This window comes from Coturnix japonica, chromosome 4, assembly GCF_001577835.2.
Source record: "Coturnix japonica isolate 7356 chromosome 4, Coturnix japonica 2.1, whole genome shotgun sequence".
In the NCBI taxonomy this organism is placed as follows: domain Eukaryota; kingdom Metazoa; phylum Chordata; class Aves; order Galliformes; family Phasianidae; genus Coturnix; species Coturnix japonica.
In genome coordinates, this window is record NC_029519.1 from 69243638 (window position 1) to 69266191 (window position 22554).

A 22554-nucleotide genomic window follows, 5' to 3' on the forward strand; every position below is an offset into this window, starting at 1 on the left:
TGCTTACACACTGCCAATTTAAGAGTCTTTGGAACAGAAGGATTTGGAAAAATTGAGAGAACAGTAGTCACAATAAAGAAGTCAGGGAATAGCCTACAGTATGGGACTGTTTAAGGTATTGGAGTTCAGAGCCGCCTTTTCATTCGGACTCAAGGATTGTCTGAGGCATCATAACTAAAATATGTGGATTTCAGATGGATTTTAAATAGCCAGGTTCAATGAACTACTTTTGTAATTTAAACCAAAGTGGCTACTGAATTTACTGCTTGCTACGTTAGGTTGTGCAACATCTAAGAATTGGTAATTTATTTAGCAAAGCCTGACATATACTACATGGTGATCACACAATGAAAACTTCTTATTTGGTTCCACATCTCAGCAGGAGCGTATCTGGCCTCTTGAAAAAGTGAAAGCAGGTATCAAGAGCGACGGGAATCTCAGAAACACTTATTTTGTTTTAAGATGTATCATGTAGGGAAGGAGCATGCGTGTAGCTGATCCACTGAAATGCTCTGATGGAAGAGACTTAAATTTGTCTTGACATTCTGGGCAGGAGCTTAGAACAAAGCAGAAGCAATCCCCTCCAGAAAAACAAGTATGTTAAAAAAGAAAAACAAAAAAAAATACCCTCTTTTGGTTCTTAAAAAAAAAAATTCCAAACATTTCTTTTATATATCTCCCTGTTGTTAATGGAAAACAAAGATAGTTTTTAAGATGAAAACGTTCTGTATTCACATGTGATTCTTAAAAAACACAAGCTATTTTTGGCAGTGTGTTGCAAGCCGTCCAGTGAAAGAAGCGGCAATATGTTCCTAGGAAATGTTCATTCCTCCCTCTGTTCTGCAGGGGAACGATGCTTCCATCAGTTCTGAAAAATGAGCATGAGCAGAGAAATTTAAACTCTGCTATAAGCTTCCCCTGTTTCTAACTCCAGAGAATGAACTGTATGCAGGACTGCAGCAAAGCATCATTGTTTCTTTGCCATAATGCTGGGAGTGCAGAGCACTGTGCCTTGGTGTTGCTCATACAAGTCAGACCTTCAGGTACAGCTCTTCTACATTGGCTGAAAAAATACCTACTATGTGTCCCTTCCTCGCTGCAGCTGTATCAGTAACATGTCGTGAGCTCCCAAAAATCTGTGCGTGTGGTAATCCATAAAACAGCATGCAAAGATATTTCAGTTCTTTTCCAAAGTTCTGTCCCACTGTAGTCAATGGGTCCTTTCCCAGGGAAATACACTGGGGCCAGAATGTCATTGGCAACGTTAACTGGAGCACATGTCTTTAGCACATGTATAGAGTATGCAGAGGAAAGGCTGAATCTCAGCATAGAAATAAAATACCATTGTGGTCAGCCTCGTTAGTTAATAATTCTGAATCTCATGGAGGGGAAAATACTGAGATCTGAAAGAAAGCACTGGACCCCTTCAAGGCTGCAGCATCTGTTACAGAGGTTCTTTCACTGTCAACATCCTACCTGAACATTAGACAGTGACTAACACTCCTATTGAAATGTGTTTTGTCACTTTTATGAAGGGCTGTAAATCTCTATGAGCTCTGGCTATTCAACAGTTTCCATAGTTTTCAAGTGATTAATACAGGCATTAAACCAGGAAAAGTGTCAAGCGTCAAAGAGTTAAGACTAAATTTCTTGAAACTTCAGCAAAGGCTCTTATGTGTGTGCCCCGGTGGTGCAGTGGTAGGAATGCCTCCTTGCAACACCAGGGCCCGGGGTTCAAATCCCCCCTGTGGTGCAAGTGGTAGAAGTGCCGCTCTGCAGCACAGAGGCTCAAATCCTGGGAGTTGGACTCGATGATCTCTAAGGTCCCTTCCAACCCGCACGAGACTATTACTATTACTATTATTGTCATTAGGTCCCTCTCTGGTTTGATTCAAAAATACTGAGATTACTTCATCGTTCATTAATGTTTTTGAGTGTCATCAACTTGAAATTTTAGATAATTCTGTTATTTACTTGTGGCTAGTGAAACTTTTGCTTTATATGGACAAAACTGCTAATGATGGGAATGGCTTCTTCTGGTAGACTTGGGACTCGTTGGCTGTCTAGTGCCAAATGTGTTTCCTTCTTTATAGAAACTGGCGTGGTGATTATGTCAGTCTCACCACGTAAGTATTGCAAGACTCAAGGCTGAATTCTATTTAAAATGCAAAAGGCATTGAGCAACTGAAACGATCCAGATCTTTTGTGCTCCGTAGCTTGTGCGGAGGGGGAGAGCTTTGTTAGCTGGGTCAGCTCTGCCACCTGCAGCTCAGAGCTGGCAGAACTGCAGCATCCTCACCAGAAGTGTGTCAGGCATTCACTATAACAACTGGGAAAATTCTAATGGAGACGAGAGGCTTCCCTGAGAGGGCACACAGAAATTAAATTAGCGATAGGATATGTAAGCTTATGTATGCCATGCTAAAGTAAGGTAAAAGAGAGCTTCCATGTGGGTCTTTCTGCTAATCCTCACTGCTATCTGAACAGACATCTCTTCTCAGAATAGAACAGAAAGCCAACATCAGAACAAAATTCACAAAGCTGAATGCATTCTTGGTGTGGCTGGAGTGATCTCTGAGCTGAATCTGACCCCTTACTTACACAAGCAGATTTTGGCTCTGCTGATAACTGAAGCACTACAGGAAATTACGTGTGGATCCATATTCTCAGAACCCTCTGACTCCTGTCTGCAGTGCCTCTGGTATCTCCTCGTATAACTCCCTTCTAAAACACACGGCTTTCTGAAACCTATAAATTCTAGTCTTCTCTTTAAAAAAAAAGAAAAAGTCATTACAAAAATAAAATAAATCAAATCCTTCCAGATGTGTGCTTTACTAATGCAAAAAGCCATGTGCTTTATTATGTTCCCTACTTTCACTTCCCTGAGCCCCAAGGGTATAACATTACCATTTTCTCAAGCTGGATGTGAGCCCTGTAATTGATGAATTGTCCGTAGAATCCAAATGGAACTCTACCAAAGTCACTGACACTCCATACAACACCAAAATGTATGCATATACAGTGCCCAGTGTATGCTGGGCATCCAAGAACATAAACTTCCCATGCCAGGGACTTCTCTCACAGTAAAAAGTGCTGTGATCCTCTCTAGAACCAAATCCCACAGCTCTTCACCATGAAACTGCAACAATGGTCAGGTATCACAGTGATGAGTTCAAGTAACAAAATATGATCGGAAACTAATTCTAATCATTTTGGGTTATTAAGAGTCATGTTATTTCAGTATCTTATAGCACTGCAGAGGGAAAGTGTTTTCTCTAGTATGATCTTTGTTCTTATATATGTATTTCAAAAGCTATTAAGGAGCATATCTTTTCTTTCAATCTTAGACTTAGCTCCATTGCCCAGGCACTAAAGACAGCTTCTAGAGCCTTAAACATCCACGCAGAGCCTTGTGTCTTTCTTGGGCAGTGGAATCAGCTGAATTAGATCCAGCATTACCTATGGCATTTCAGTTGGCACTAGGCCCTGTGTGCAGGCTAATGAGTCCCACCTTTTGTGTTGCCTAGGTGTGGAGCTTGGAACTGTCTAACTTTGTCTTGTCAGGCTTTGCTATTAAAGGTTCTGGGTCCCTAGAAATGTAGAAATTATTCCTGTGATCATACATTGTCACTGCACAGAAGTCTTCTAAGTCTGTAGGGTATTTTCCTGGGTGACTGGTTCTGAGCTGTGCAGATACTTGCAGAAGAAATTGGTTTTGTTGGTGTTCGAAATATCATTATTATAGTGCTAAAGTAAAGGGCTGTACATTTTATTATCCAGTCCTTGAAAAATGTTGAAATAGATATTTTGAAAAGGAATCTCACAGTGAGATGGGGCGATCTGCGGGGAATAGACAGTCAAAGCCTCAGGCTTCTTCTGTATGCAAATGAATGTAGGAGTATGTAAAACATTTTGTTAGCTTTGTTTTAAGGAGTCACTTTGTAAAATGATACAGTCAGAGCTGTCTGCCAGCTGCCCTGCTCACCAGCAGCTGGAGGTAGCAGGCAGCAGAGCTCAGGACACAGTCCTGGGCAAGTGTCCCTGCTGGAGCAGAGCTTGGGACTGGTGGCCTCTCAAGGTCCCTTCCAGCCTTACGCTATTCTATGTTCTGTGGTTTTGGCCAACCCGTATATTAAGTGCATTTTCTCCCTGCATTTTTTGCCTATATCTTTGCAAAAACCAAGACACAGATAGTCATTGGCAGGTACCTCAGACTTGAGATAATCAGATCAAGATCTTTTCTTCCTTCAGGGATTTTGTTTTGAGTCACATTAGATATTGGGCAGGTCTCAACACGGAAAAAGACTGTGAGATTTAATATCAATCACCATTAATCCAGTTCACTTTACATTTGCGTCCACTTCCATGAGCTAAATGCCTTTAAAATGGGCTTGTCAATATAGAGAGCAATACCCTTCTATAACTCATGCATCCAAGGCTGACCTTAGAATTTGTAGACTTCAGAGGGAGAAATTGGTTGAGGATTCTCCAGCCCCAGAACCAGAAGAGCAATTCATGTGAGCCTGTTCAGCTTCTAAATACCCAGAAGTTGATAGTGTCCCATGTCTCAGTGCAGGGGCCCCAGTGCTCAACATTTTGAGTCCATGTGTGCAACGTCAGTCAGGTCTTGCTATGTTTTGGGCGTGTATCCAATTTTAATCTTGTGTTTGAAATGAAAGCAATTATAGGCCTGCTAACTTAGCCAAGAGATCCACAGACAGCAGTGACTGCAAAGCTCTTCTCAGTGCACATTAGTTTGTGCACAATAGGAAACATCATTGCCAGATGATAAAGAAGAGACGTTCTCTTTGTTGCCAACAATAAATATATATGGAGAAGTAAATGTGTCATGAATAAAGTGTCCCTAAGGAAATCTTGGAAGTCCCTACATGTGTATTTACATTTAGTCCTAGCAGCAGTGGAGCTGTGTGAGTGAGTGCTCTGCCCAGGCTAACTAGTTTGTTAAGAATTATCACAGCTATCTTTTCCATGCTAGTTAGTATCTGTGCCTAATGAGACAATTTAGACTACCCTGCCAGAAACCCAGATTCTTGAAAACCAAAGCAATGGTGTCAATTATGATCACAAATGCCTCTCTCACGCACACCCAAAACTTGAGGTAGTGCCTGCAGGTTACAGAATAAATTGAATAAGAACTCAAAATACAGCATTTCATTCACTGTATAAACTGGATCCTGCGTGCATTTTAGAACCTGATGCTCTTAATTTTTGGTAGACTGTTGTACCAGGGGAAAGCCTGAGCCCCGTGTGCAGTCTGATAGTAGCTCTCTGTCTATTACTTGGCAGATGCTTGTGCACAAAAGTATATGTAAAAAGCCCACGTAAGAAAAATAAGTCAATGAAGCAATTGCAGATTCAATTTCTGTAGTTGGAAAAAAAGTAATTCCTCATTCTGGAGCTTTTCATTCTCCCTGCTGCTTTATGTTATCTCTGTTTTAACGGCTGTTAATGAAAGGCTTATCAGATGATAGCGCCAATGCATAATAATATTTAAATTCTGAATTCATCTCTTAGTCCTCATGGCAGCTCCAATTCAACCATGTTTCCTGCATGTTTGGAGTCTCTGTTTATATGAATGAGAGTAAGTATGCATGGGAGAATGGAACAAACTTTGATCTGAAGTGCATCCCAGAGAAAGGAATTTGCTTTGTGTCTTAAAAGCACAGAAGAAAACCTCGCATGCTGAAAGAAATCCAAGGTGCTTCTTTAGCAAGACCTACTAAATTCCAGTAAGGGACTATTGTGCAAAACAAGAATCAAATTATATTGTCCTTCTTTTGCAATGGCCATTCTAACCTCTGCTAATTTGACCAACTTGTTGCCCTACTCCTATTGGTTAAAAGCCAAACCTTCCCCTGCTCTTAAATGCAGTTTTGCTTTGCACATGCCTCTGAAAATGACATGTGGGATCCATGTTTATTCTGTGTCAGCTATTTCTTTCTCAAATGTGCTCAGTTAACAAGGAAGGAACCTTTTCCTCCTGTGTGTCAGCCTTGCAAATTTCAGGTGGAAGCTAGAGGCCAATCCAGATTTGTTTTTCATATGTGGGACAACCAGAAAACAAGGATTTTGCAAGTGAGAGTAAGCCCTCGGTTACATATGCACAGTTCTGTTGTCTTCTGCGGCTTTGCATAAGGTTTAGTTGACTGGAAATGATTCTGTGGTGATAAACAGGGGGAAATAGAAACCAGCTCACTGTTCTTTATGTTAGATCTGCTGTGATAACAGGAGCAAAAAGCAGTGAACAGTGATTTTAATTATTAAGTGAGCAGATAGATAGAAAATGTATAAGAAGCAACTGTTTTTGAATAGAGGGTTTGCTTCAGGAAATTTTCAGCTTCAACGTAATAGAGCATTCAAGTTGACAAGGAAAATAAAATGCTTTTTTCTTGGACATGTCATTAATGTGATGGGAAGAGAATGTGTGGTCCTCATAACAAGAAGAGAGCAAAATTATTTGAATTATTTTGCATGGAACAGCAGTATAAAAGACTGTCTTCACAGCCCTCCTTCTTGAGAAAGCCTTATTGCGGGGTGCAGGAGGTCAGGAGATCACTGTGTGTACATTTGCTGTACTGGAATGATAACCTGCTGTGGGCATTTTATGATTTATTAAGTCAGTTTTGCAGCTTTGCCAATCAAGCATGAAAATCTGTGTAGTCTGGAAGACCAATGTTGAAGTTTATCTGTTTTTGTTTGTTTTTAATACTTAAGATGTCAAATAGTGAGCAAAAGTTTTCTCAGTTCAGAGTTTTGATCCTGCAATCGCAGCGCAGATTGAACTAAGCCATATGAGGCATGCTGTGTTACAAAGGGCAAAACAAACAAACAAAAAAGCCATGGATGTACCTTCCAGCTATGTAAATACTGATCAGCTGAATCTCTCATCAGATTAAATCATTTGATTTTGATTTTTTTTTTTTTTCTTCCAGTTGTGTGTAATACTGGAGCCAATGCAGGAACTGATGTCAAGACATAAAACTTACAATCTAAGTCCTCGAGACTGCTTGAAGACTTGCTTGTTTCAAAAATGGCAGAGAATGGTGGCCCCACCAGGTATGTTTGATTGCCAGTATTTTATTTCTTTTATAATTAAGAGAATATCAAAACACTGGGAAATTTTGCTACAAATCTGTTTGCAAAGCAAAGTAATAACAATTAACACTGCTCCAGAAGTATTCCTGAAAATGATCCTAATTTTCCATGATTTCAGTCTGATGCAACATAATGTAAGGCAAGTACTATGAATGTGCACACTCAAATGCATAGGATATAATTTATTTAAAAAAAAAAAAACAAAAAAAACCAAAAAAAAACCCTCATGTAGATAGAATGCAAAATGCTTGCTAACTCCATTAGAATTCATAGTTTGTGTAAGTCAGCTTCCTGCCGTGAGTCTGAAATTATAGCAACAATTCATAATTAATTGTCTTTGAGACCCATGTAATGAAATTTCCAGGCCTGGACCTAGTCTTTTTCCTCATACACCTCAAAATAATAGTTCTCCCTTTTCTCAGATTATTAACGCTCTGTGTGTTTAAGTCTGTTTGCATGGGTGCCAAAGCCACATTTTGAAAAGTGCAGCTGCCACCTTTATTCTACTCTGGTTTAGGAGAAGTTATGTAATTGTTCTGATTCGGTCTAAGTTTGTAAGATTCACACAGAACTGGCATTCAGCACTCTTTAACATGTTGCTTGCGAGTGTCAGTTTTAAAGATTAAGCCCATATCCTCATTAGAAGGGAACTACATGCTACTCGCTCATATACTGTACCAATAGCAGCCAGCAGGGCAGAAAGCTGCCTTGTCCCTTTGTCTCTGGCTGGGGCAGCTGAGACTGTGACCTGCATCAGAACAGGACCTGGATTTTTGGTTAGCAAAACTCTTAGCAAACTGCACAGTGCCTTTGAATTTCCTGATTGTTACCATGATACTCCCACTAGTAAAATACTTTCTTATATCATTATAGATAATCTGGAAAAATGAACTTTGTCTGTTACACAAAATTGAAAGCAGAAACCACTGGCTTTGGTTCGAGTATTATTCTAAGGTTCATATCTAAATCTACTTATTACTACTAATAATAAACTTGTGAATTTAAAAGAAGATATAAAAAATATTTCAGCGCTTCTGAAACACTTTACAGTATCTGCCATTGGCTTTCCTTCTTACCCTTGTATTGCAGCAGAACCCACAAGACAACCTACAACCAAACGGAGAAAAAGGAAAAACTCTACCAGCAGCACTTCCAACAGCAGTGCTGGGAACAACGCAAATAGTACCAACAGCAAGAAAAAGTCAGCGGCTGCAAACCTGAGTCTATCAAGTCAGGTACCTGTAAGTCTCTCTTTGCTTTTAGGCCTGAATCACTTACAGCGCTTTAATTCTTTCTTTGTAAAGAAGGTGCATTCTTGAGCAAAACTGTAAGCAACCTTGCATAGTACACCATGGAAGCTGAAGAATTAGTAGGGAGGTGTGAAGAAGCCATTCTTCAGTGCAGCTTTAAGCTTTAATGACCGACGCTCACACAGGGCTATCCTGAGGAGTGGATATGAGTTTTCAGGGCTGGAGCCAACTCATCAGTAGTTTTTCCAGTGGTGGTAGGACTCAACTGGGCCTTGTGTTTCCAGCTGTAGTATGAGCACTGAGAGTGTCCACCCGCCCACTGCTAAGTGAGAATGAGCCCCTGTGCAGCAGCGTTATCATTCTTGAGCAGATTGCTCATCTCTCTCCATTAATACCTCATCTCTAATTGGTGCTGAGTTCAGTTGCTGAAGTAAAACAAGTTATGAGTAAATTTGCCTGCAGATGTTATCTCTATATCAAACCACTCCATTTGCAGAAGATAGATTCCTTTGAATATGGGTCTCAGTTTATTCCCCCTGCTAGCTGTAACTGTTGGCATCCTAATTATGTAGGGAAACACCAAGTCATTTCTTGTCATTTTAACGATGTTACATTTATTTCCTTAGTCACGATATAGGGTTAATCTTACCCTGAATTGTGACAAAATGTGTCTTAATCAATAAGAAGATAGCTCATGCATTTTAAAGCTAGGAAGATTCATTTGGTAGTATAGGAACTATAATGTGGTATCTCAGGGATAACATGCAGGGATTTTTATTGGATTTCTCATCAGCAGATAGGAAAGAGCTAGGTTTCTTCTGAAGCTTGACAAAGAATACAGGCCTTTTGTCAGCATGAAGCAGTCACTTCCTAGAAAACTCGAATACCCAGATGAAAAAGAGGAGTAGACTAACACTGGTGAAATGAAATGAAGATTTTTGTTTAGCAACCAATTCAGCAATCCACTGGCTTTCAACAGCTTTGAGTTTCAGTACATTAAACTCATATTTTCTCCTAGTCATATTAAAATTTTCACATGGCTCCTATGTCTAGACTCAGATTCTTTCCCTAATATAGGCAACTCTGGGCTTTTCTGGCAGCACAAAGCAGTCAGAATGCCAGCTACCTGATCCCCTCATGTCACAGACCATTCTGCCTCACTGACTGTGTCTGCCAGAAATCCCATTGGACCAATGATCAACCATATTTACAAGAAAACAGCAATTAGGTGTAAAACTGAGCAACCCCCTGGTTCCCTGCTGTCTCCAAGTTTCAAAGTCAGGAAGATCACTTTATCGTGGCTACTCTCTGCCCTGAGCTTCATTCAGCGCAGGCAGGGTCTGACCTCCTGCTTCTCTGAGGCCTGCTCTCTCAGGAGAGGCATCGTTGACTTTTGTTGGCCTCAGTGGCAGCCATGTGTACTCATACATTTGAGTGTAATTGGACCCTCTGATAGCTGTCTGTCACTCCCCCTGATACTCAAGCTGATTCAGGTATTACGAGGCTACTCCTTACAGGCATAGCAGTCAAGGCTACTCTTCCTGATGGGGATATTAATTGAGCATCTGAGGCATCCTGATGAAGTTTATCATGATATGAGGGATGAATTTTCAGTCTTCACTGATTTTTAGGAAGCTGAGTAGCTGTGCTTTTTTCAATATAGTTTGCTTCCTGTACCAAAATAACGAGATGGTCCAAACTCTTCTTTTATGGAGGATTGGGTTCTGTTTTTAGGACTCTTCTGCTTAGCACAGTGGAAAATACTTAGCTGTTTGATTTGACATACCAGCAGTTCTTCCCATCTTCCCCAAGGCAAAGATAGCAAACCAGATGGAAATGATTTTTGGGCAAATCTGTAGGATAGACAGAACTCAAAATAATTTTAGTGGTATGATATTTTGGTGTAAAACTATTCAACACTTTTCAGTTAAATAGGGAGATGTTACTGTGTTTCTTCAAAATTATGCATTCTTTCATGTGGGCCTTCTTATAGCAGATATGCTGTTGCTTTCTGAAGTTAGCAGCAGACGGCATTAACTTACTTTCTCTTTATAGAATCACAGAACAGCCTAGGTTGGAAGGGTTAAAGTTCTAACCACCTACCATGGGCAGAGTTGCTACTCACCAGCTCAGGCAGCCCAGGGCCCCATCCAGCCTGGCCTTGAGCTTTTCCAGGAATGGAGTATCCACAGCTTCTCTGGGCAGCCTACTGCAGTGCCCCACCACTCTCTGAATAAAGAATTCTTCCTAACATCTAACCTAAATCCCCTCTTCTAGTTTTCCCCTTGTCCAGTCATTATCAGATGTCCTTCAACTTATCTTCATAAGAGAGATACCCTGTTTCTTTCTCTTAACTTTACCTCACTTAATCAGTTAGTACTTAGTGTTTTATTTTCCTAATACGCAGTTGAAGATGCCTTGAAACATGGGAAAGCTTTCAACTTCTGAAATTATTTGCTTTCTGCATTAAAAGTGTTATTATTGGAATAAAGGAATTAAACCACTGCTGCTTCTGTCCACATGGCTCACAACAATTTAGCTGGTTCCAGTTCCATTTTTCCCATCATCCTTTCTGGAGAACCTCGGGAATGGTCTCATATTCATGCCACATCTGCATTCATGTAAAATCATATAGTCCAGATGTAAGCTTCTTCTTTCTCTCCAATGGTTTCTTTCCAGCTAGCAAATATAGCCTTTCCACCATTGTAGAATCTAATTTCCTGTCTGTTTTATGCTTCTATGTTGTTTTCTCTTTGATAGTAAATTAATCATGGTTAGAGAATATTTCCTTGACCTCTACTCTATGTAATGTTTCTTGATTTAGAATGTTAATAATTATTCAGTTTTGCTTCTCCAGTAATGCTGTGTACACTCTACAAAGTAGGTGAACTTAGCATATCTCTCATCCAGTCTTCTCACTCACACCATTAGCTTCTGTTTCTGTTATGAGATTTTCACATCTGTAAATTTTCAGGACAGTGACTTGAAAGCTGTTGTGGTGCTGTTGGCTGTGAGAAAGTTTGAAGCTTCAGACGTTTCTCATTTTCTCCATGACACCTTGCAGATCTTCAGATAAATACATAATGTTAAGCAAAGTTTGATATGTAGCTGTTTTTGTCTTAAATAGCTGCTTCTTCATTAATAGGAGTTAGTGCCATTCCCTCTACCTGTGTATTTTCTGATCTGTTCTTCAAGCAGGGACTGCACTGACAATGCAAGTCCAAACCTAGAAAGTGAAATCATTGTGTTGTATTTCCATGTGTGGGTCAGCTTAGTGCTGCAACTTGAAGTTCAGCTACTGAAACCTAATCAACCAGTATTGTTTGTGCCCTTTGTGTTGCCTTAAATTTATTAGCACTTTGACCATGCTCACATGTTCTGATACGTGTTTAATGACATAGTCTTCAAAATTATCTTAAGGGTCTCTGACAGTGGGTAGATATGCATGCTCACTCTCATCAGTATTTTCTACAGGGTCACTCTTATGCTGTCCTCATATCTCTAGCTTTTTTATACTTCCTCAGCTCTGCTAAATAAAATACAATGTTTTGCCCTTATGACAGTCACTTGCACTCTGTTGTACTTATTTTCCATATAATGTGGCTTCCATGCTTGTGTTAGTTCTCATGCTACTGGTTGCAGACCTTCAGCATCTTCTCTTGTCAGTGGGACTACTTCTTCCCAAGGCCCTTGTTTAACACTTTCATACATATTGGGAGCTTTCTTCAGTCAAATGTAGTTAGCCACTGTGCTACATGATTACACTTGTGTGTAGGTTGGCCTTTCAGTTGTTTGGTGATTCTTTTGACTTGAATGCATAGATGCTGAGGCAATACGCTGCAGCTCATTGGAAGCACAACCAAATGCCACTGAAGTCCATCCAGTAGCATAAATGCTGAGATATTTATCTCAGGCTCCTGATGGTGCCGGCTGAGTAATTCCAATGTTTCCACAAATGTACACCTTTTTGTTTGGGATGTAGAGTAAGTTGACAAAACAGGGACCCAGGAAATGTCCACTCATCTGTCTTAGTCTCAGTAGATTCCATTCATTAGAACTGCTCTCAGATTTGTTCCTGATCTTGATCATATCTGATCTTTGGAAAAACGTCAACCCATTGTTACTGGGATTACCTTTTTCCTCCAAACAGAGAGCAAAGATAGGCAAGACTCCTCCTACAAGGGTCACGCAAAGCTTGTCTTTCTAATGTTATCACTCTTATAATTTCAAGGAAAGCTAGATATCCGATTTGGGTGACTCATTGTTTATCGTTTCCACTTCACGGATTTCCTCTAGTATTCGAAGCTAACTGCAGCGTTCTTCCACATCTTTGCTCCATTTTCTTGCCTCTTCACAGGTTGAGATCTGATTTCTTTTCTTATTTTTTTTTAATTTTTATTATTATTATTCTGTTTCAAATAAAGCTGTCTTTTGAGACCAGACCTTTGTATGCAAACCAACGCTGTGATTTGAGGATTACAGGTATAAGATGATCAGAAGCTGTCCATGCAGACATATCGCTTAAAAATCACTTTCAGTTAAGTTTAATGAAAACAATTCACATCGATCTATTTTAATCTCTTTGAGTTTGAAAATGTGACAGCAGTCCACAATTCTTGCAAATTCTAAGAACCATTGCTCTAGGATTCTATAGAACTGGTAGGCTTTCATTTACTAATGAAGATCCTGTTGCGTGTAATACCGTAACCAAGAACCCAATGAGATATCATTTGTGTTGGAAAGAATAAAGCATCACTACATGCCGCTAAGTAAATCAAATGTTCTTTGTTACATCCAGAGTCTTAATTAAAGCCCCCTTGCACTCTTTAAAAGTGTTACATACCTCTATAATCTCTATTTCTCTTTGTAGTTCTTTGTAAGCTCCTCAGAAAGCCAAATCCATAAATAAACCTGCTAATGCGAAAGGCAGCAATACAATCTCTTACGTGTTTCAGAAAAAGGGGGTAGGTTCAGGTGTTTTGTAATGGATGTTGTACTACAGAAGCTGCAGTTGTAGGGCTAGAAGATTAGTGTCAGAAATTATACTGTGTCTCAGAACAGTGCAATTCAGAATCTGAGATTTAGCCTTAAGCAGATGAGAGTGAGCAAACTGTTTTCCAGTTGTTGCACTTTAAGGAAAATGTACCAAACAAGGCCAGAATGTCAAGTTAACAGGGAGGACTATGATGAGATGTGAAAGATAACCATTTTCCTCTAGAAAGTGTTTACACTGAAACCTAATTAAAATGTCAGTTCTGTTTCTACAGATCATTTCAACACAAATGGCAAGTTTTTATCTTGGTAGTGACCATTACAGTGGAGGGCAACAGTGGGGTCCTCAGTAATTAATATTTGTTGTGGCAAGGAGATACAAAGTCAGTTATTAAAATAATCAGCACTATCACTAAAAAAGTAAGGAGGAGATACATAGATAACTTTCTTATTTTGACTGAACTTACAGATGTGCTGGCTGCTAAAACTTGTGCAACTTTCAGTCCTTGGAGCGCGAGGCTTGTTTAAAACTTCGACTTGATAGTTTCAGGTGTTTTTAGGTGTCCCAGGCTTGTGAAGCACTTCTTGTGTACTTCTGAGGACTGTGACACCTGAGCTGGTTTATATATTAACAAAGGAAATTAACAACAAAGCAAAATAAAATGACAAAGCAAAGATGGCAGACATTGGCATGAGGAATTTTACATTGCTCACTGTAATATTATTTTTTTTAACCTCCATATACCAGTAAGGCATTGATTAGTCACAGGATGATCTTTAAAATCCCATGTTAAAAAGCCTAGTTATGTAACTGGGAATTGCGGAGCTAAATGTTGAGGCTAGGTATAAAAAAAGTGGAAGCCTGAGAAACAACGGGTCTGTTAAATAGAAGTGCTTGCATTTGAGTTGTGTCTGAAGTGATCTGTGTGTAGTTTATGTGCATCAACTTCAGTTTGGATAGTGATTAGGGATACTGCAGGACGAAAGGGGTGATACAAATGAAAGCTGCTTTGTGGTTATAATATAAAATAATACATTTCTATTGGATGATGTAAAACAGCCACTGCATTATTTACAGTGCTTCACTGAAATCATATTTTACTATCGTGAGACATTCCTTGACCAAAAATGTTGTTTCTAATCACAGAGTAAATTAATAAGATTGAGTGACTACAGTCTAAATCTTTTTTTAAACTAATCTAGTCAAATATGTGCTACCATAACTAGGCCATAGCAGTGTATGCTGCGTGCAAGAGACTAGGGTTTAATTCTTGGATTCTGCTTCTCACTCCATGAGCAGGAGCTAGGAGCACTCCAGAGCTGCAGCCTCAACCCTGGGAGGGATGGAGCCTTGTGTCATTCAACAGCAGTGACCCCCACTGGCCAATTTAAGGAGAAGCATTGAGGGGCTCTAAAAGGAGTCACTTCCAGTCCTCCTCAGAGGTTGGTGGTCATTGCACGGGAATTAGTGAGTGGAGGTTCAATGGGGTACACTCGGTGGGGTCTTCAGCTTTTCAGTCTGAGGAGCAGAATCCTCTCTGGGGAGGAACCAGCATGTGCGCTTCCTGAGAAAGTATTTTTGCCTGACATAGTATAAGCAGCAGGATTGTCAAGATTATACATATATAGATACATATATATACATATATTATATATACTTTTAATGTCTTGTAATTAATGCTGTGATATCTGTTTCTTAAATAGAATGAGGGAAAACTCCACTAACCTCAATATAATTGTAGTTTAATTCCCAGAGAGAGAGAGAGAGAGAGAGAGAGAGAAAGACTCAGTGGCATGGAGAGAAATATAAGTGCAAACTGTCCTCTCAGTGGGTGTCATTAAATTAAGGAATAATGTTTGCAAAGAGCCTGAGAAATTAGAGATGGAAATACTTACAAGGTCACTGAGTATCTCCCCACTGATGCACGAACATCCCCTACCACAGATTGAGGTTTTTCCCAGTCCATTGTGAGGAGACCCGATCAGTGAAGCTAGCACTATTCTACTGGGGTCATTAATCCTCAGCCTGCAGTTCTCAGCAACAGGGATATTGTCTTATCAGTGGGGGTTACATTTTCATTTACTTAGTATCATCCTAGTGCCCTAGTACTTCAGATTGGCCTAGACTTATAATACTCTTTCTTTCAGCACTAGCAGCTATTAAGGATATTTACCCCTCCCAGTCATTTGGACAATGCAATACACAGTTAATTCTTTTCCATGGCCTCCCCAGCCAGTTTTTCTAGCCCTGTAGTTATTTCTGATGCATTTCTCTAAGTCTCATCCAAGTTGCTGACCTCTTCCTGGTATGGCAACACACAGAGCTTGAGGCAGCATCAGGGTCCATGCTCACAAGCACTGAAGTAAAAGGAGATATTGCCACCTAGGTCTGTGATTCCGTATCTTAGTCACTGCGGTCCTTTTTGCCTGACGTATCACTGCACGCTCCGATCCAATTTGCTCTCTGCCAGGTCTCTTGTCGTTAATGCTCTCACAATGCATTGAGGTCAGGTCAGCTTCAGCAGTGCACACTATACATTTTCTGTTGTTTAGGGGGTTGAAATGAATTAGAAGAGACTTTTGGTTATAAACACCTTTGTCTTTTAAACTTCTGTGTTTCAAAGCTATGCGTGATTTAACAAAGGATTTTATGGATAGGTGGAGTAACGAGATGTAGAGAATGTGAAAAGATATGCAGCAGTAACCATCTACTCACAAATCTGTCACGCAGCACAGGCTGAAGATGTGATGTAAACATTCTTCTGTAGCATATCAGCCTTTGCTAAGGGATAGCAAGAAGCAGCATAAATAGAGGCAGTAATTTGTATTGTTTTGTGGGGAAATAAGTACACAGCAGATTTTAACAAAAAGCGTTATATGCAAGCATTTGTCTTCTGTTTCCTTTCCACAAATGCTTTTACATTCATAAGGAGGAACAGATCCTTTAAAACATGAATCTGTTGTTCTCTAGGATTCTGTGAAGGGCTTGTTAAGTCAGCAGGTAGAAAGCTAGACATCTGGAATGACTGCACTTTAGCCAAATGTTACCTGATGCCCTGCCACCTGAGCTTCATGAAAATATGCATCCCACATACTTCTTGTAGTGGCTAGCACAGCAGCCTAATTTTCAGAGAGAACAAGAGAGCTCTCTGGCTTTGCACCTTTGCTTTCCAATCTCAAGTTTGCACCTTTCTATCCCATGCTGCTTAGATATACTGCAGCAAATCTGTGATGCACTGGAGTACAGTAGGCGGTTTACTTGTTTTCATGGAAGGACAATTTGTACCTAAAGCAGTGATTAGATGAATCCTTTCTTTCTTGCATGCTTCAGTTTTTGATGACTACTAGTTTCATCAGTGTAATTATAATTAGCCCTCTTCATCTTCCTTTTATGGTACCAGCTGGACAGATTGGTCCTCTTACTGCACAGATTGGCGGCAGGGTTGCCTACATGGAGTTAGGTGACAGGCACCATGAAATAACAGATGGTAAATTCAGGGCTTGTTGGCAATCAGCAGGTTTTTGCTAATGACTTAATTAGCTATGCAAATTGTCAAATCAGTGTGAACATTGTTTTTATCGAAAACTTTACCTAAATTAATTACCATAATTAAGTAGCAGAATGTCAAGTATATTGGATGCGTAAAAGGGCTTGGCTGGCTTAGGATAAGAGAGTTACCATCTTTATTAGAGTGCCGTGCTCCACATTTGAAAAGTCCAAGGATAAGAAATGTGGGTTCTTTAAATCTAGTTTTAAAAGATGCGTAGCACAGAGCTGCAACTGAGAAGCACCCTGGTGCCTTTCCTCATGAAATGGCTCAGGAAAGAAAGACTGGATAAAGCCTGAATTCCTCAAGCAGGACTTTAAGGCAGTTTCATAGCCTGCTTGTTTACCTAAAAAGAATTCCATCTACCTGCTTTTCTCTTCTGGGCTCCTGAGATCCAGAACCATGAGCACACGGCTAGAGAGATGTTGTGCTAATGGTATTTCGCTTTAACTAGAAACAAAGTGTAAGCCTGTCTCCTGGTTCTTACTGTGCAGGCACTTTTAACTCTGTTGTTCAAATGTCACAAAATTAAGAGATGCAGATTCTCTAACATAATTTTTTCAAGTTGATTTTTTCTCTCTCAAGGTTTCCATATAACAAATATTGGGTGCTGTTCACAGGATGTGATGGTGGTAGGAGAACCAACTCTGATGGGAGGCGAATTTGGAGACGAAGACGAAAGGCTTATCACTAGATTAGAGAATACACAGTACGATGCAGCAAATGGCATGGATGATGAAGAAGATTTCAACAATTCACCTGCACTGGGAAATAACAGCCCGTGGAACAGCAAACCTCCTGCTAACCAGGAGACTAAATCTGAAAACCCCACACCGCAAGCTTCCCAATAGGTTGTTCTGCAGCAGCACCCACTGCCATGTATGTCAGTGGGTTATTAATTACTGTTTCACAGCATCCTTCGAAACAAGCTAAAGAAACCTTTCAATGGATACAGTATCTATTTCTAAACTAAATCAATCTGATTTCTTTTTAATTAGAGAAAAATCTCATGTAAGCTTCCATATACGTTTCCTGGAAGCTTTCATGTACAGCGCGATACTGGCACTGACCTCCATTAAAATAATTGAAACTTAAATAGCGTTTCACGGCAAATTTCTGATGATGCGTTTCTATTGGAGGGGTTGTTTTTTTCCTCATCAAACAATGGCCATATTTTACCAAATCATCAGTGCTCAGGATCTCATTAACGTAACTATGTACAACTTTTTACAATTGTAAAATATTTTCTGCTTTTCGACTTGCACCTGGAATTTCTTGTTTCAGAAAAAAGAAAAAAAAGAAAAAACAAAAACAGCTTTTAAGGAAAAGTAATTTAAAGTAACTTTTGTTCTTTCTTTGACTTTTCTTTCACTGGTTAATCGTTTAAAGGATCCAGCGTTTTTAATTCACACGTAGCCAATGCCAGTAGATACTCTTTCCATCATTTAATGAAAATCCTGAAACAAGAAATGTCTTTTTTTCATCAAAGACATGAGAAATATTTTTATGTGGAAAAAGACACCCAATCCTATGAGAGTTTATGCTTTGTAAAATTGCTGTCGATCCAGATATTTTAAAGCCATGTAATCCATTAACTTTGTGGGCAGCTTAATAAATCTAAAACTTTTGTGTTTTTATTATTGTACCTGAGTTGGCTTTGTTGTTATTTCTTTTCATAGTATATTTCTTGTATAATATTTTTGTAAAGCCCTCAAACCTTTTTCTTTTTTCGTTTGTTTGGTTTGTTTTTCTTTTTTTTTCTTTTTTTTTTTTTTTTATGGGTTCCAGGTGTATTTATGTGAAACTTTATAAAAGAAACTAATTTTTTTCATTTACATATTAATATGTTCAACTCATCATGTAAAGACACAGTGAGTCAGTGTGTTATATAATACAACCGTATTTTATGTATGCTTTGCCAATAAGTGTGCCAATAAACTGTGTTAACAAATGTGCTCTTCTATACTGCGTTTACAGTTCCTTGCATGCCTGTGTTCATGATCATGCACCAGTGTCTCGCTCCAATTTACAGGAGGGAGGCAAGGTTCTTTGATATGTGTATACCCGGCGTGAGATTAAGAAGCAACAGTTCAAATGTTGGTCCAATCAGTTTATTAAAGTCCTAGCCGTTTTTAGGGAGATGGGGAAGGGAAGGTAGGCGATAGGGAAAGTAGGAAATATAAGCAAGGAGTCTTTGCAGAGAGCGAAAGAGATAGTCACCACCGTGGGTCCAGCGAGGTACACAGTAGGTCCGTTGATCTCAGGAACTCGTCTGATCACCGCAGGGGATGGGAGACAGCCAGGGAGCTCCGCAGCAAGCCGGTCCCGGGGGTTCTTCCGACGAGGTTTTCCCGTCAGGGAATTCTCCATCAAAGGTGTCTTTGGGAGTTTGTCTCCAAAGTCCCCAGTTTAGCGAGGGCCTTTTATCCTCCATTTCTGTGAGGTTGTTTTTCTCCTTAGTTTGGTGTGACATACCTGGCCCAACAGATAAGCCAGCAAGGAGGGGGGTCTCTGTTGCCAGACACAAGTCTGGCACCTTCTGCAGTGGTCAGCTCCTTTGAGCAGCACCCCTGAAGAAGACTGCTCGTCCTGCTTCTGCTTATCTTTGCAATCATAAGCAGAGGTACTGTGGCACAATAACACCCACCCACCCTCCTAGATAGTTAGCAGTCGCCAGTCAGAATCTTATCATCAGAAAGGCCTCACGAAGCAAGCTTTGAGACAACAAAAGAAAAACAGTTCTGTCCTTTACAACCAGGAATGTCTGGAATCAGTGTTTCACCAAACTAGTATTTTTTTCCATCATAAAGGACAGGCTACAGTTCAGGTGTGAACCACTTGCAGCTCCATGTCGTTAGCTGCTCTTTTGTTTTAACATTAATGATGTGTAACAGCACAGGTCAGTCAGTAACAGCAGCGAGAGCCAGGCATGAGGGAGTGCGGGGCATCCAGCGGGAGCACTTCCACCCTGAACTTGGCCTCCCTCGCCTTCCGTGGCTGGGCCTTATCAGAGCAGGGATTTCCATTCTGCTGAGTTCTGTCTGATGGTTTTACGATGAGTCCCTTGACTGGGGCTGGGAGGATTTTTAAAATGCCATTTCTTTCTTTCCTTTGCTATCAAGTCAATTGTTCATGGGAGCAAGTCTCTACAGCAAGGTCTCCAGGCAAGGGCAGCCTGCTCTGAGATAGCCTGGCATGCACAAGCCCCTCAGCTGGGGCTGGGAGCAGAGGGGCACACACCTTTATCCCCCAGCAGCTGTGATCTGCGAGGTGCTTCCTGCACATGGCCATACTCACAGGGAGAGGGAGAGGGAAAGGAATTCCTGGCACACATCACTGAATATACGAGGTCCTGCCTTTTGTGCAGTATAGTAACATTTTGCTTTTCATTTTATTATGCTTTTGATATTACAGGCATTACTATAGCACCCGAACAACTGGGGTGTTTGTTGTTGTTTTTTTTTTTTTTTTGTGATTGTTTTATTTTTCTGATTTTACATACTAAAATGCATCCCAAATATATATGCCTATGTTTTTCAGCATGCTGTTGAGGATGAGACTCATAGAATCATTAAGTTTGGAAAGGCCACTTGGTTTAGTGGCCATCCACACCTCACCACCGTACCACTAAACCATGTCCCTCAGTGCCATATCTACCCTTTTCTTGAACACCTCCAGGGACGGTGACTCCACCACTTCTCAGGGCAGCCTGTGCCAATGCCTCACCAGCCTGAGACACCCTGGTTTCCCTAGGATCTAAACCATAGCTCCCTTTAGGGTAGAATTTATAACTGAATAAATAATAAACATGGGCTGGGTATATCAGCATAGATAGCATTGTTGTTCCCACACAACACTTGCAGGGTGTATGAAACTGCAGGTCTATCATTCAGGGGCTGTATCAGCAGTGATTTTTCCATGTAAATAATTAAAGTCACACTGTATTCCATTAAGGGATCACTGCCTCCTATATAGCTGCTATAACATTACAATTATACACTGTAATTCTAATGTTCAAAAACACTAATCATTCATATTACATTTCCATGAGCGCACTCTAAAAAGCATTCCTTATTATTAATCTTTCAAGGCTGGCACTACTATTTCAATTTCTAGAAGATTTATGATGTCATATTACTCCTGTTGTTTCAGTAAATAAACATAAGAACGTTTGAAAAATGGGTAACGGGCTCCTTAGAGTGCTGTCCTTGAATTAATCTGGAAGGGCACTTTTTCCATATCTCCTCAAAAACCCACTCTATAAGCTATCAATCCACCCTATTGTGGTTAGGGTGAATAACAGATGGAGCTAGCTGATTTTATTTATTCACTTATTCATAAAACTGGCTTAATGAACTGCTTGGCTATGCACAGCAGATGACCGTGCAGTCTCTCCATTGCTGCTTCCTCCATCCCCAAGTGTTGGATACTGCGTGGGCTTTTCTTACCATGTTCCTATGGTAAACTCTTCAAATAAGATCTTCTGGTCCCATGTCCTCTCATCTACTTGTACCCTCTTCTGGAGAAAGTTCTCTGTGGGCAGAGGGTTAAGCTATAGCATTTCAATTAACTATTGGACTTTATGCCTTTTGGTTGTTGGTTTTCGTCAGTGACATTGTGGTTGTTGTGGCTGTTGTATGTTCCTTTTCTATTTCATGCAGAGAAGGGGGAAGGGTGACTACTGATCATAGCGAGGTAAAGTACCACGTTTATGAGAGCCGAGGCGGAGTTCAAAACAGAAAGCTTGACACCAGCAATTAATTGCGCTGTAATCTAATCTCACCACCTCCAAGAACATTGTATCTCTTTCAGAATTTGGAAGGAAATAATGCTGTTGGCATTTTCCTCTTGGGAGCCTTGCAATTATTGAAAGGAGGAAGGAAACTTATCTCTTGATGTTGAAATACTTTCAAAGAGAAAGCTCTTGTTTGCTTTAGCTAAATGGAGGGAAATGCTGGCTCTGAGAAGGGCCCTCTCAAATCACAGGGAGGAAATTCGGCAAGTTTACTCAGAAAAGCAGGATCATACAATTAGTAAAGCGAGCAAGTGAGAACTGATAACTGAGCTGGTTGCTGTTACAAAAGGCTTGGATTGGATTAGAATCATAAGACTGGTACATCCTGGTTGTTCTTTGAATTGCTTTGTTCTGCATGGTTTTATCCTCAGGTCGGCAAAGCTGGGAGTTTCCAACCTGCCAGTCACCAAGTCCCACCAGCTGCCCCTCATGAAGATATTTAAGTTCGTAAGGCTTCTTTCTCTCCTTTTGCAATGAGCAAAAAGAAGCAGCATTTGCGGCTCTGTGGTATATTTCAGGAAGAAGGCGTCCTTGCCATCTTTGCATCGGTATGTGTGAATGTAATAACTTCATAGGGTTTTTCAGTTTGGAAGGGAGCTCAAAAGATACAACAGTCTTGAAGTATGCAGAAAAGGAAAGGGAGAGGAAACTACTGAATGCAAAGGCAAAATATGGGGCACTGCAGAGCGTTCTCTAGTTTTAGGGTGGACAGAGGTTCCTTACCTTTTGCTGCAGAATGCCATTAAAGGAGCCTAAACGATGGAACCAGCTGTAAGAACAGACTAAATTTTGCAATTTCATGGCCTCCATGAAAAATCCCATTTTAGCAAAGACAGGATGAAAGAGAAAGCAT

The 22554-nt window shown here is 40.3% G+C and overlaps 1 protein-coding gene across 9 annotated transcripts in view; it reads left to right on the top strand.

The window, feature by feature from the left end:
- The window catches only part of LDB2 (LIM domain binding 2), a 207258-nt gene extending 188391 nt beyond the window's left edge, over positions 1-18867 (top strand). The window contains exons 6-9 of one of the 9 annotated variants that reach the window (XM_015862864.1): positions 6954-7077; positions 8206-8357; positions 14659-14801; positions 17527-17817. In XM_015862864.1, coding sequence (XP_015718350.1) covers positions 6954-7077; positions 8206-8357; positions 14659-14763 — 381 coding nt within the window. In that variant the 3' untranslated portion in view covers positions 14764-14801; positions 17527-17817. Of the gene's footprint in view, positions 1-6953; positions 7078-8205; positions 8358-14658; positions 14802-17491 lie in introns of all 9 variants that reach the window. The other 8 variants (XM_015862866.2, XM_015862865.1, XM_015862867.2 and 5 more) reach the window with 8 other exon arrangements.
- The last annotated feature ends 3687 nt before the right edge of the window (positions 18868-22554 follow it).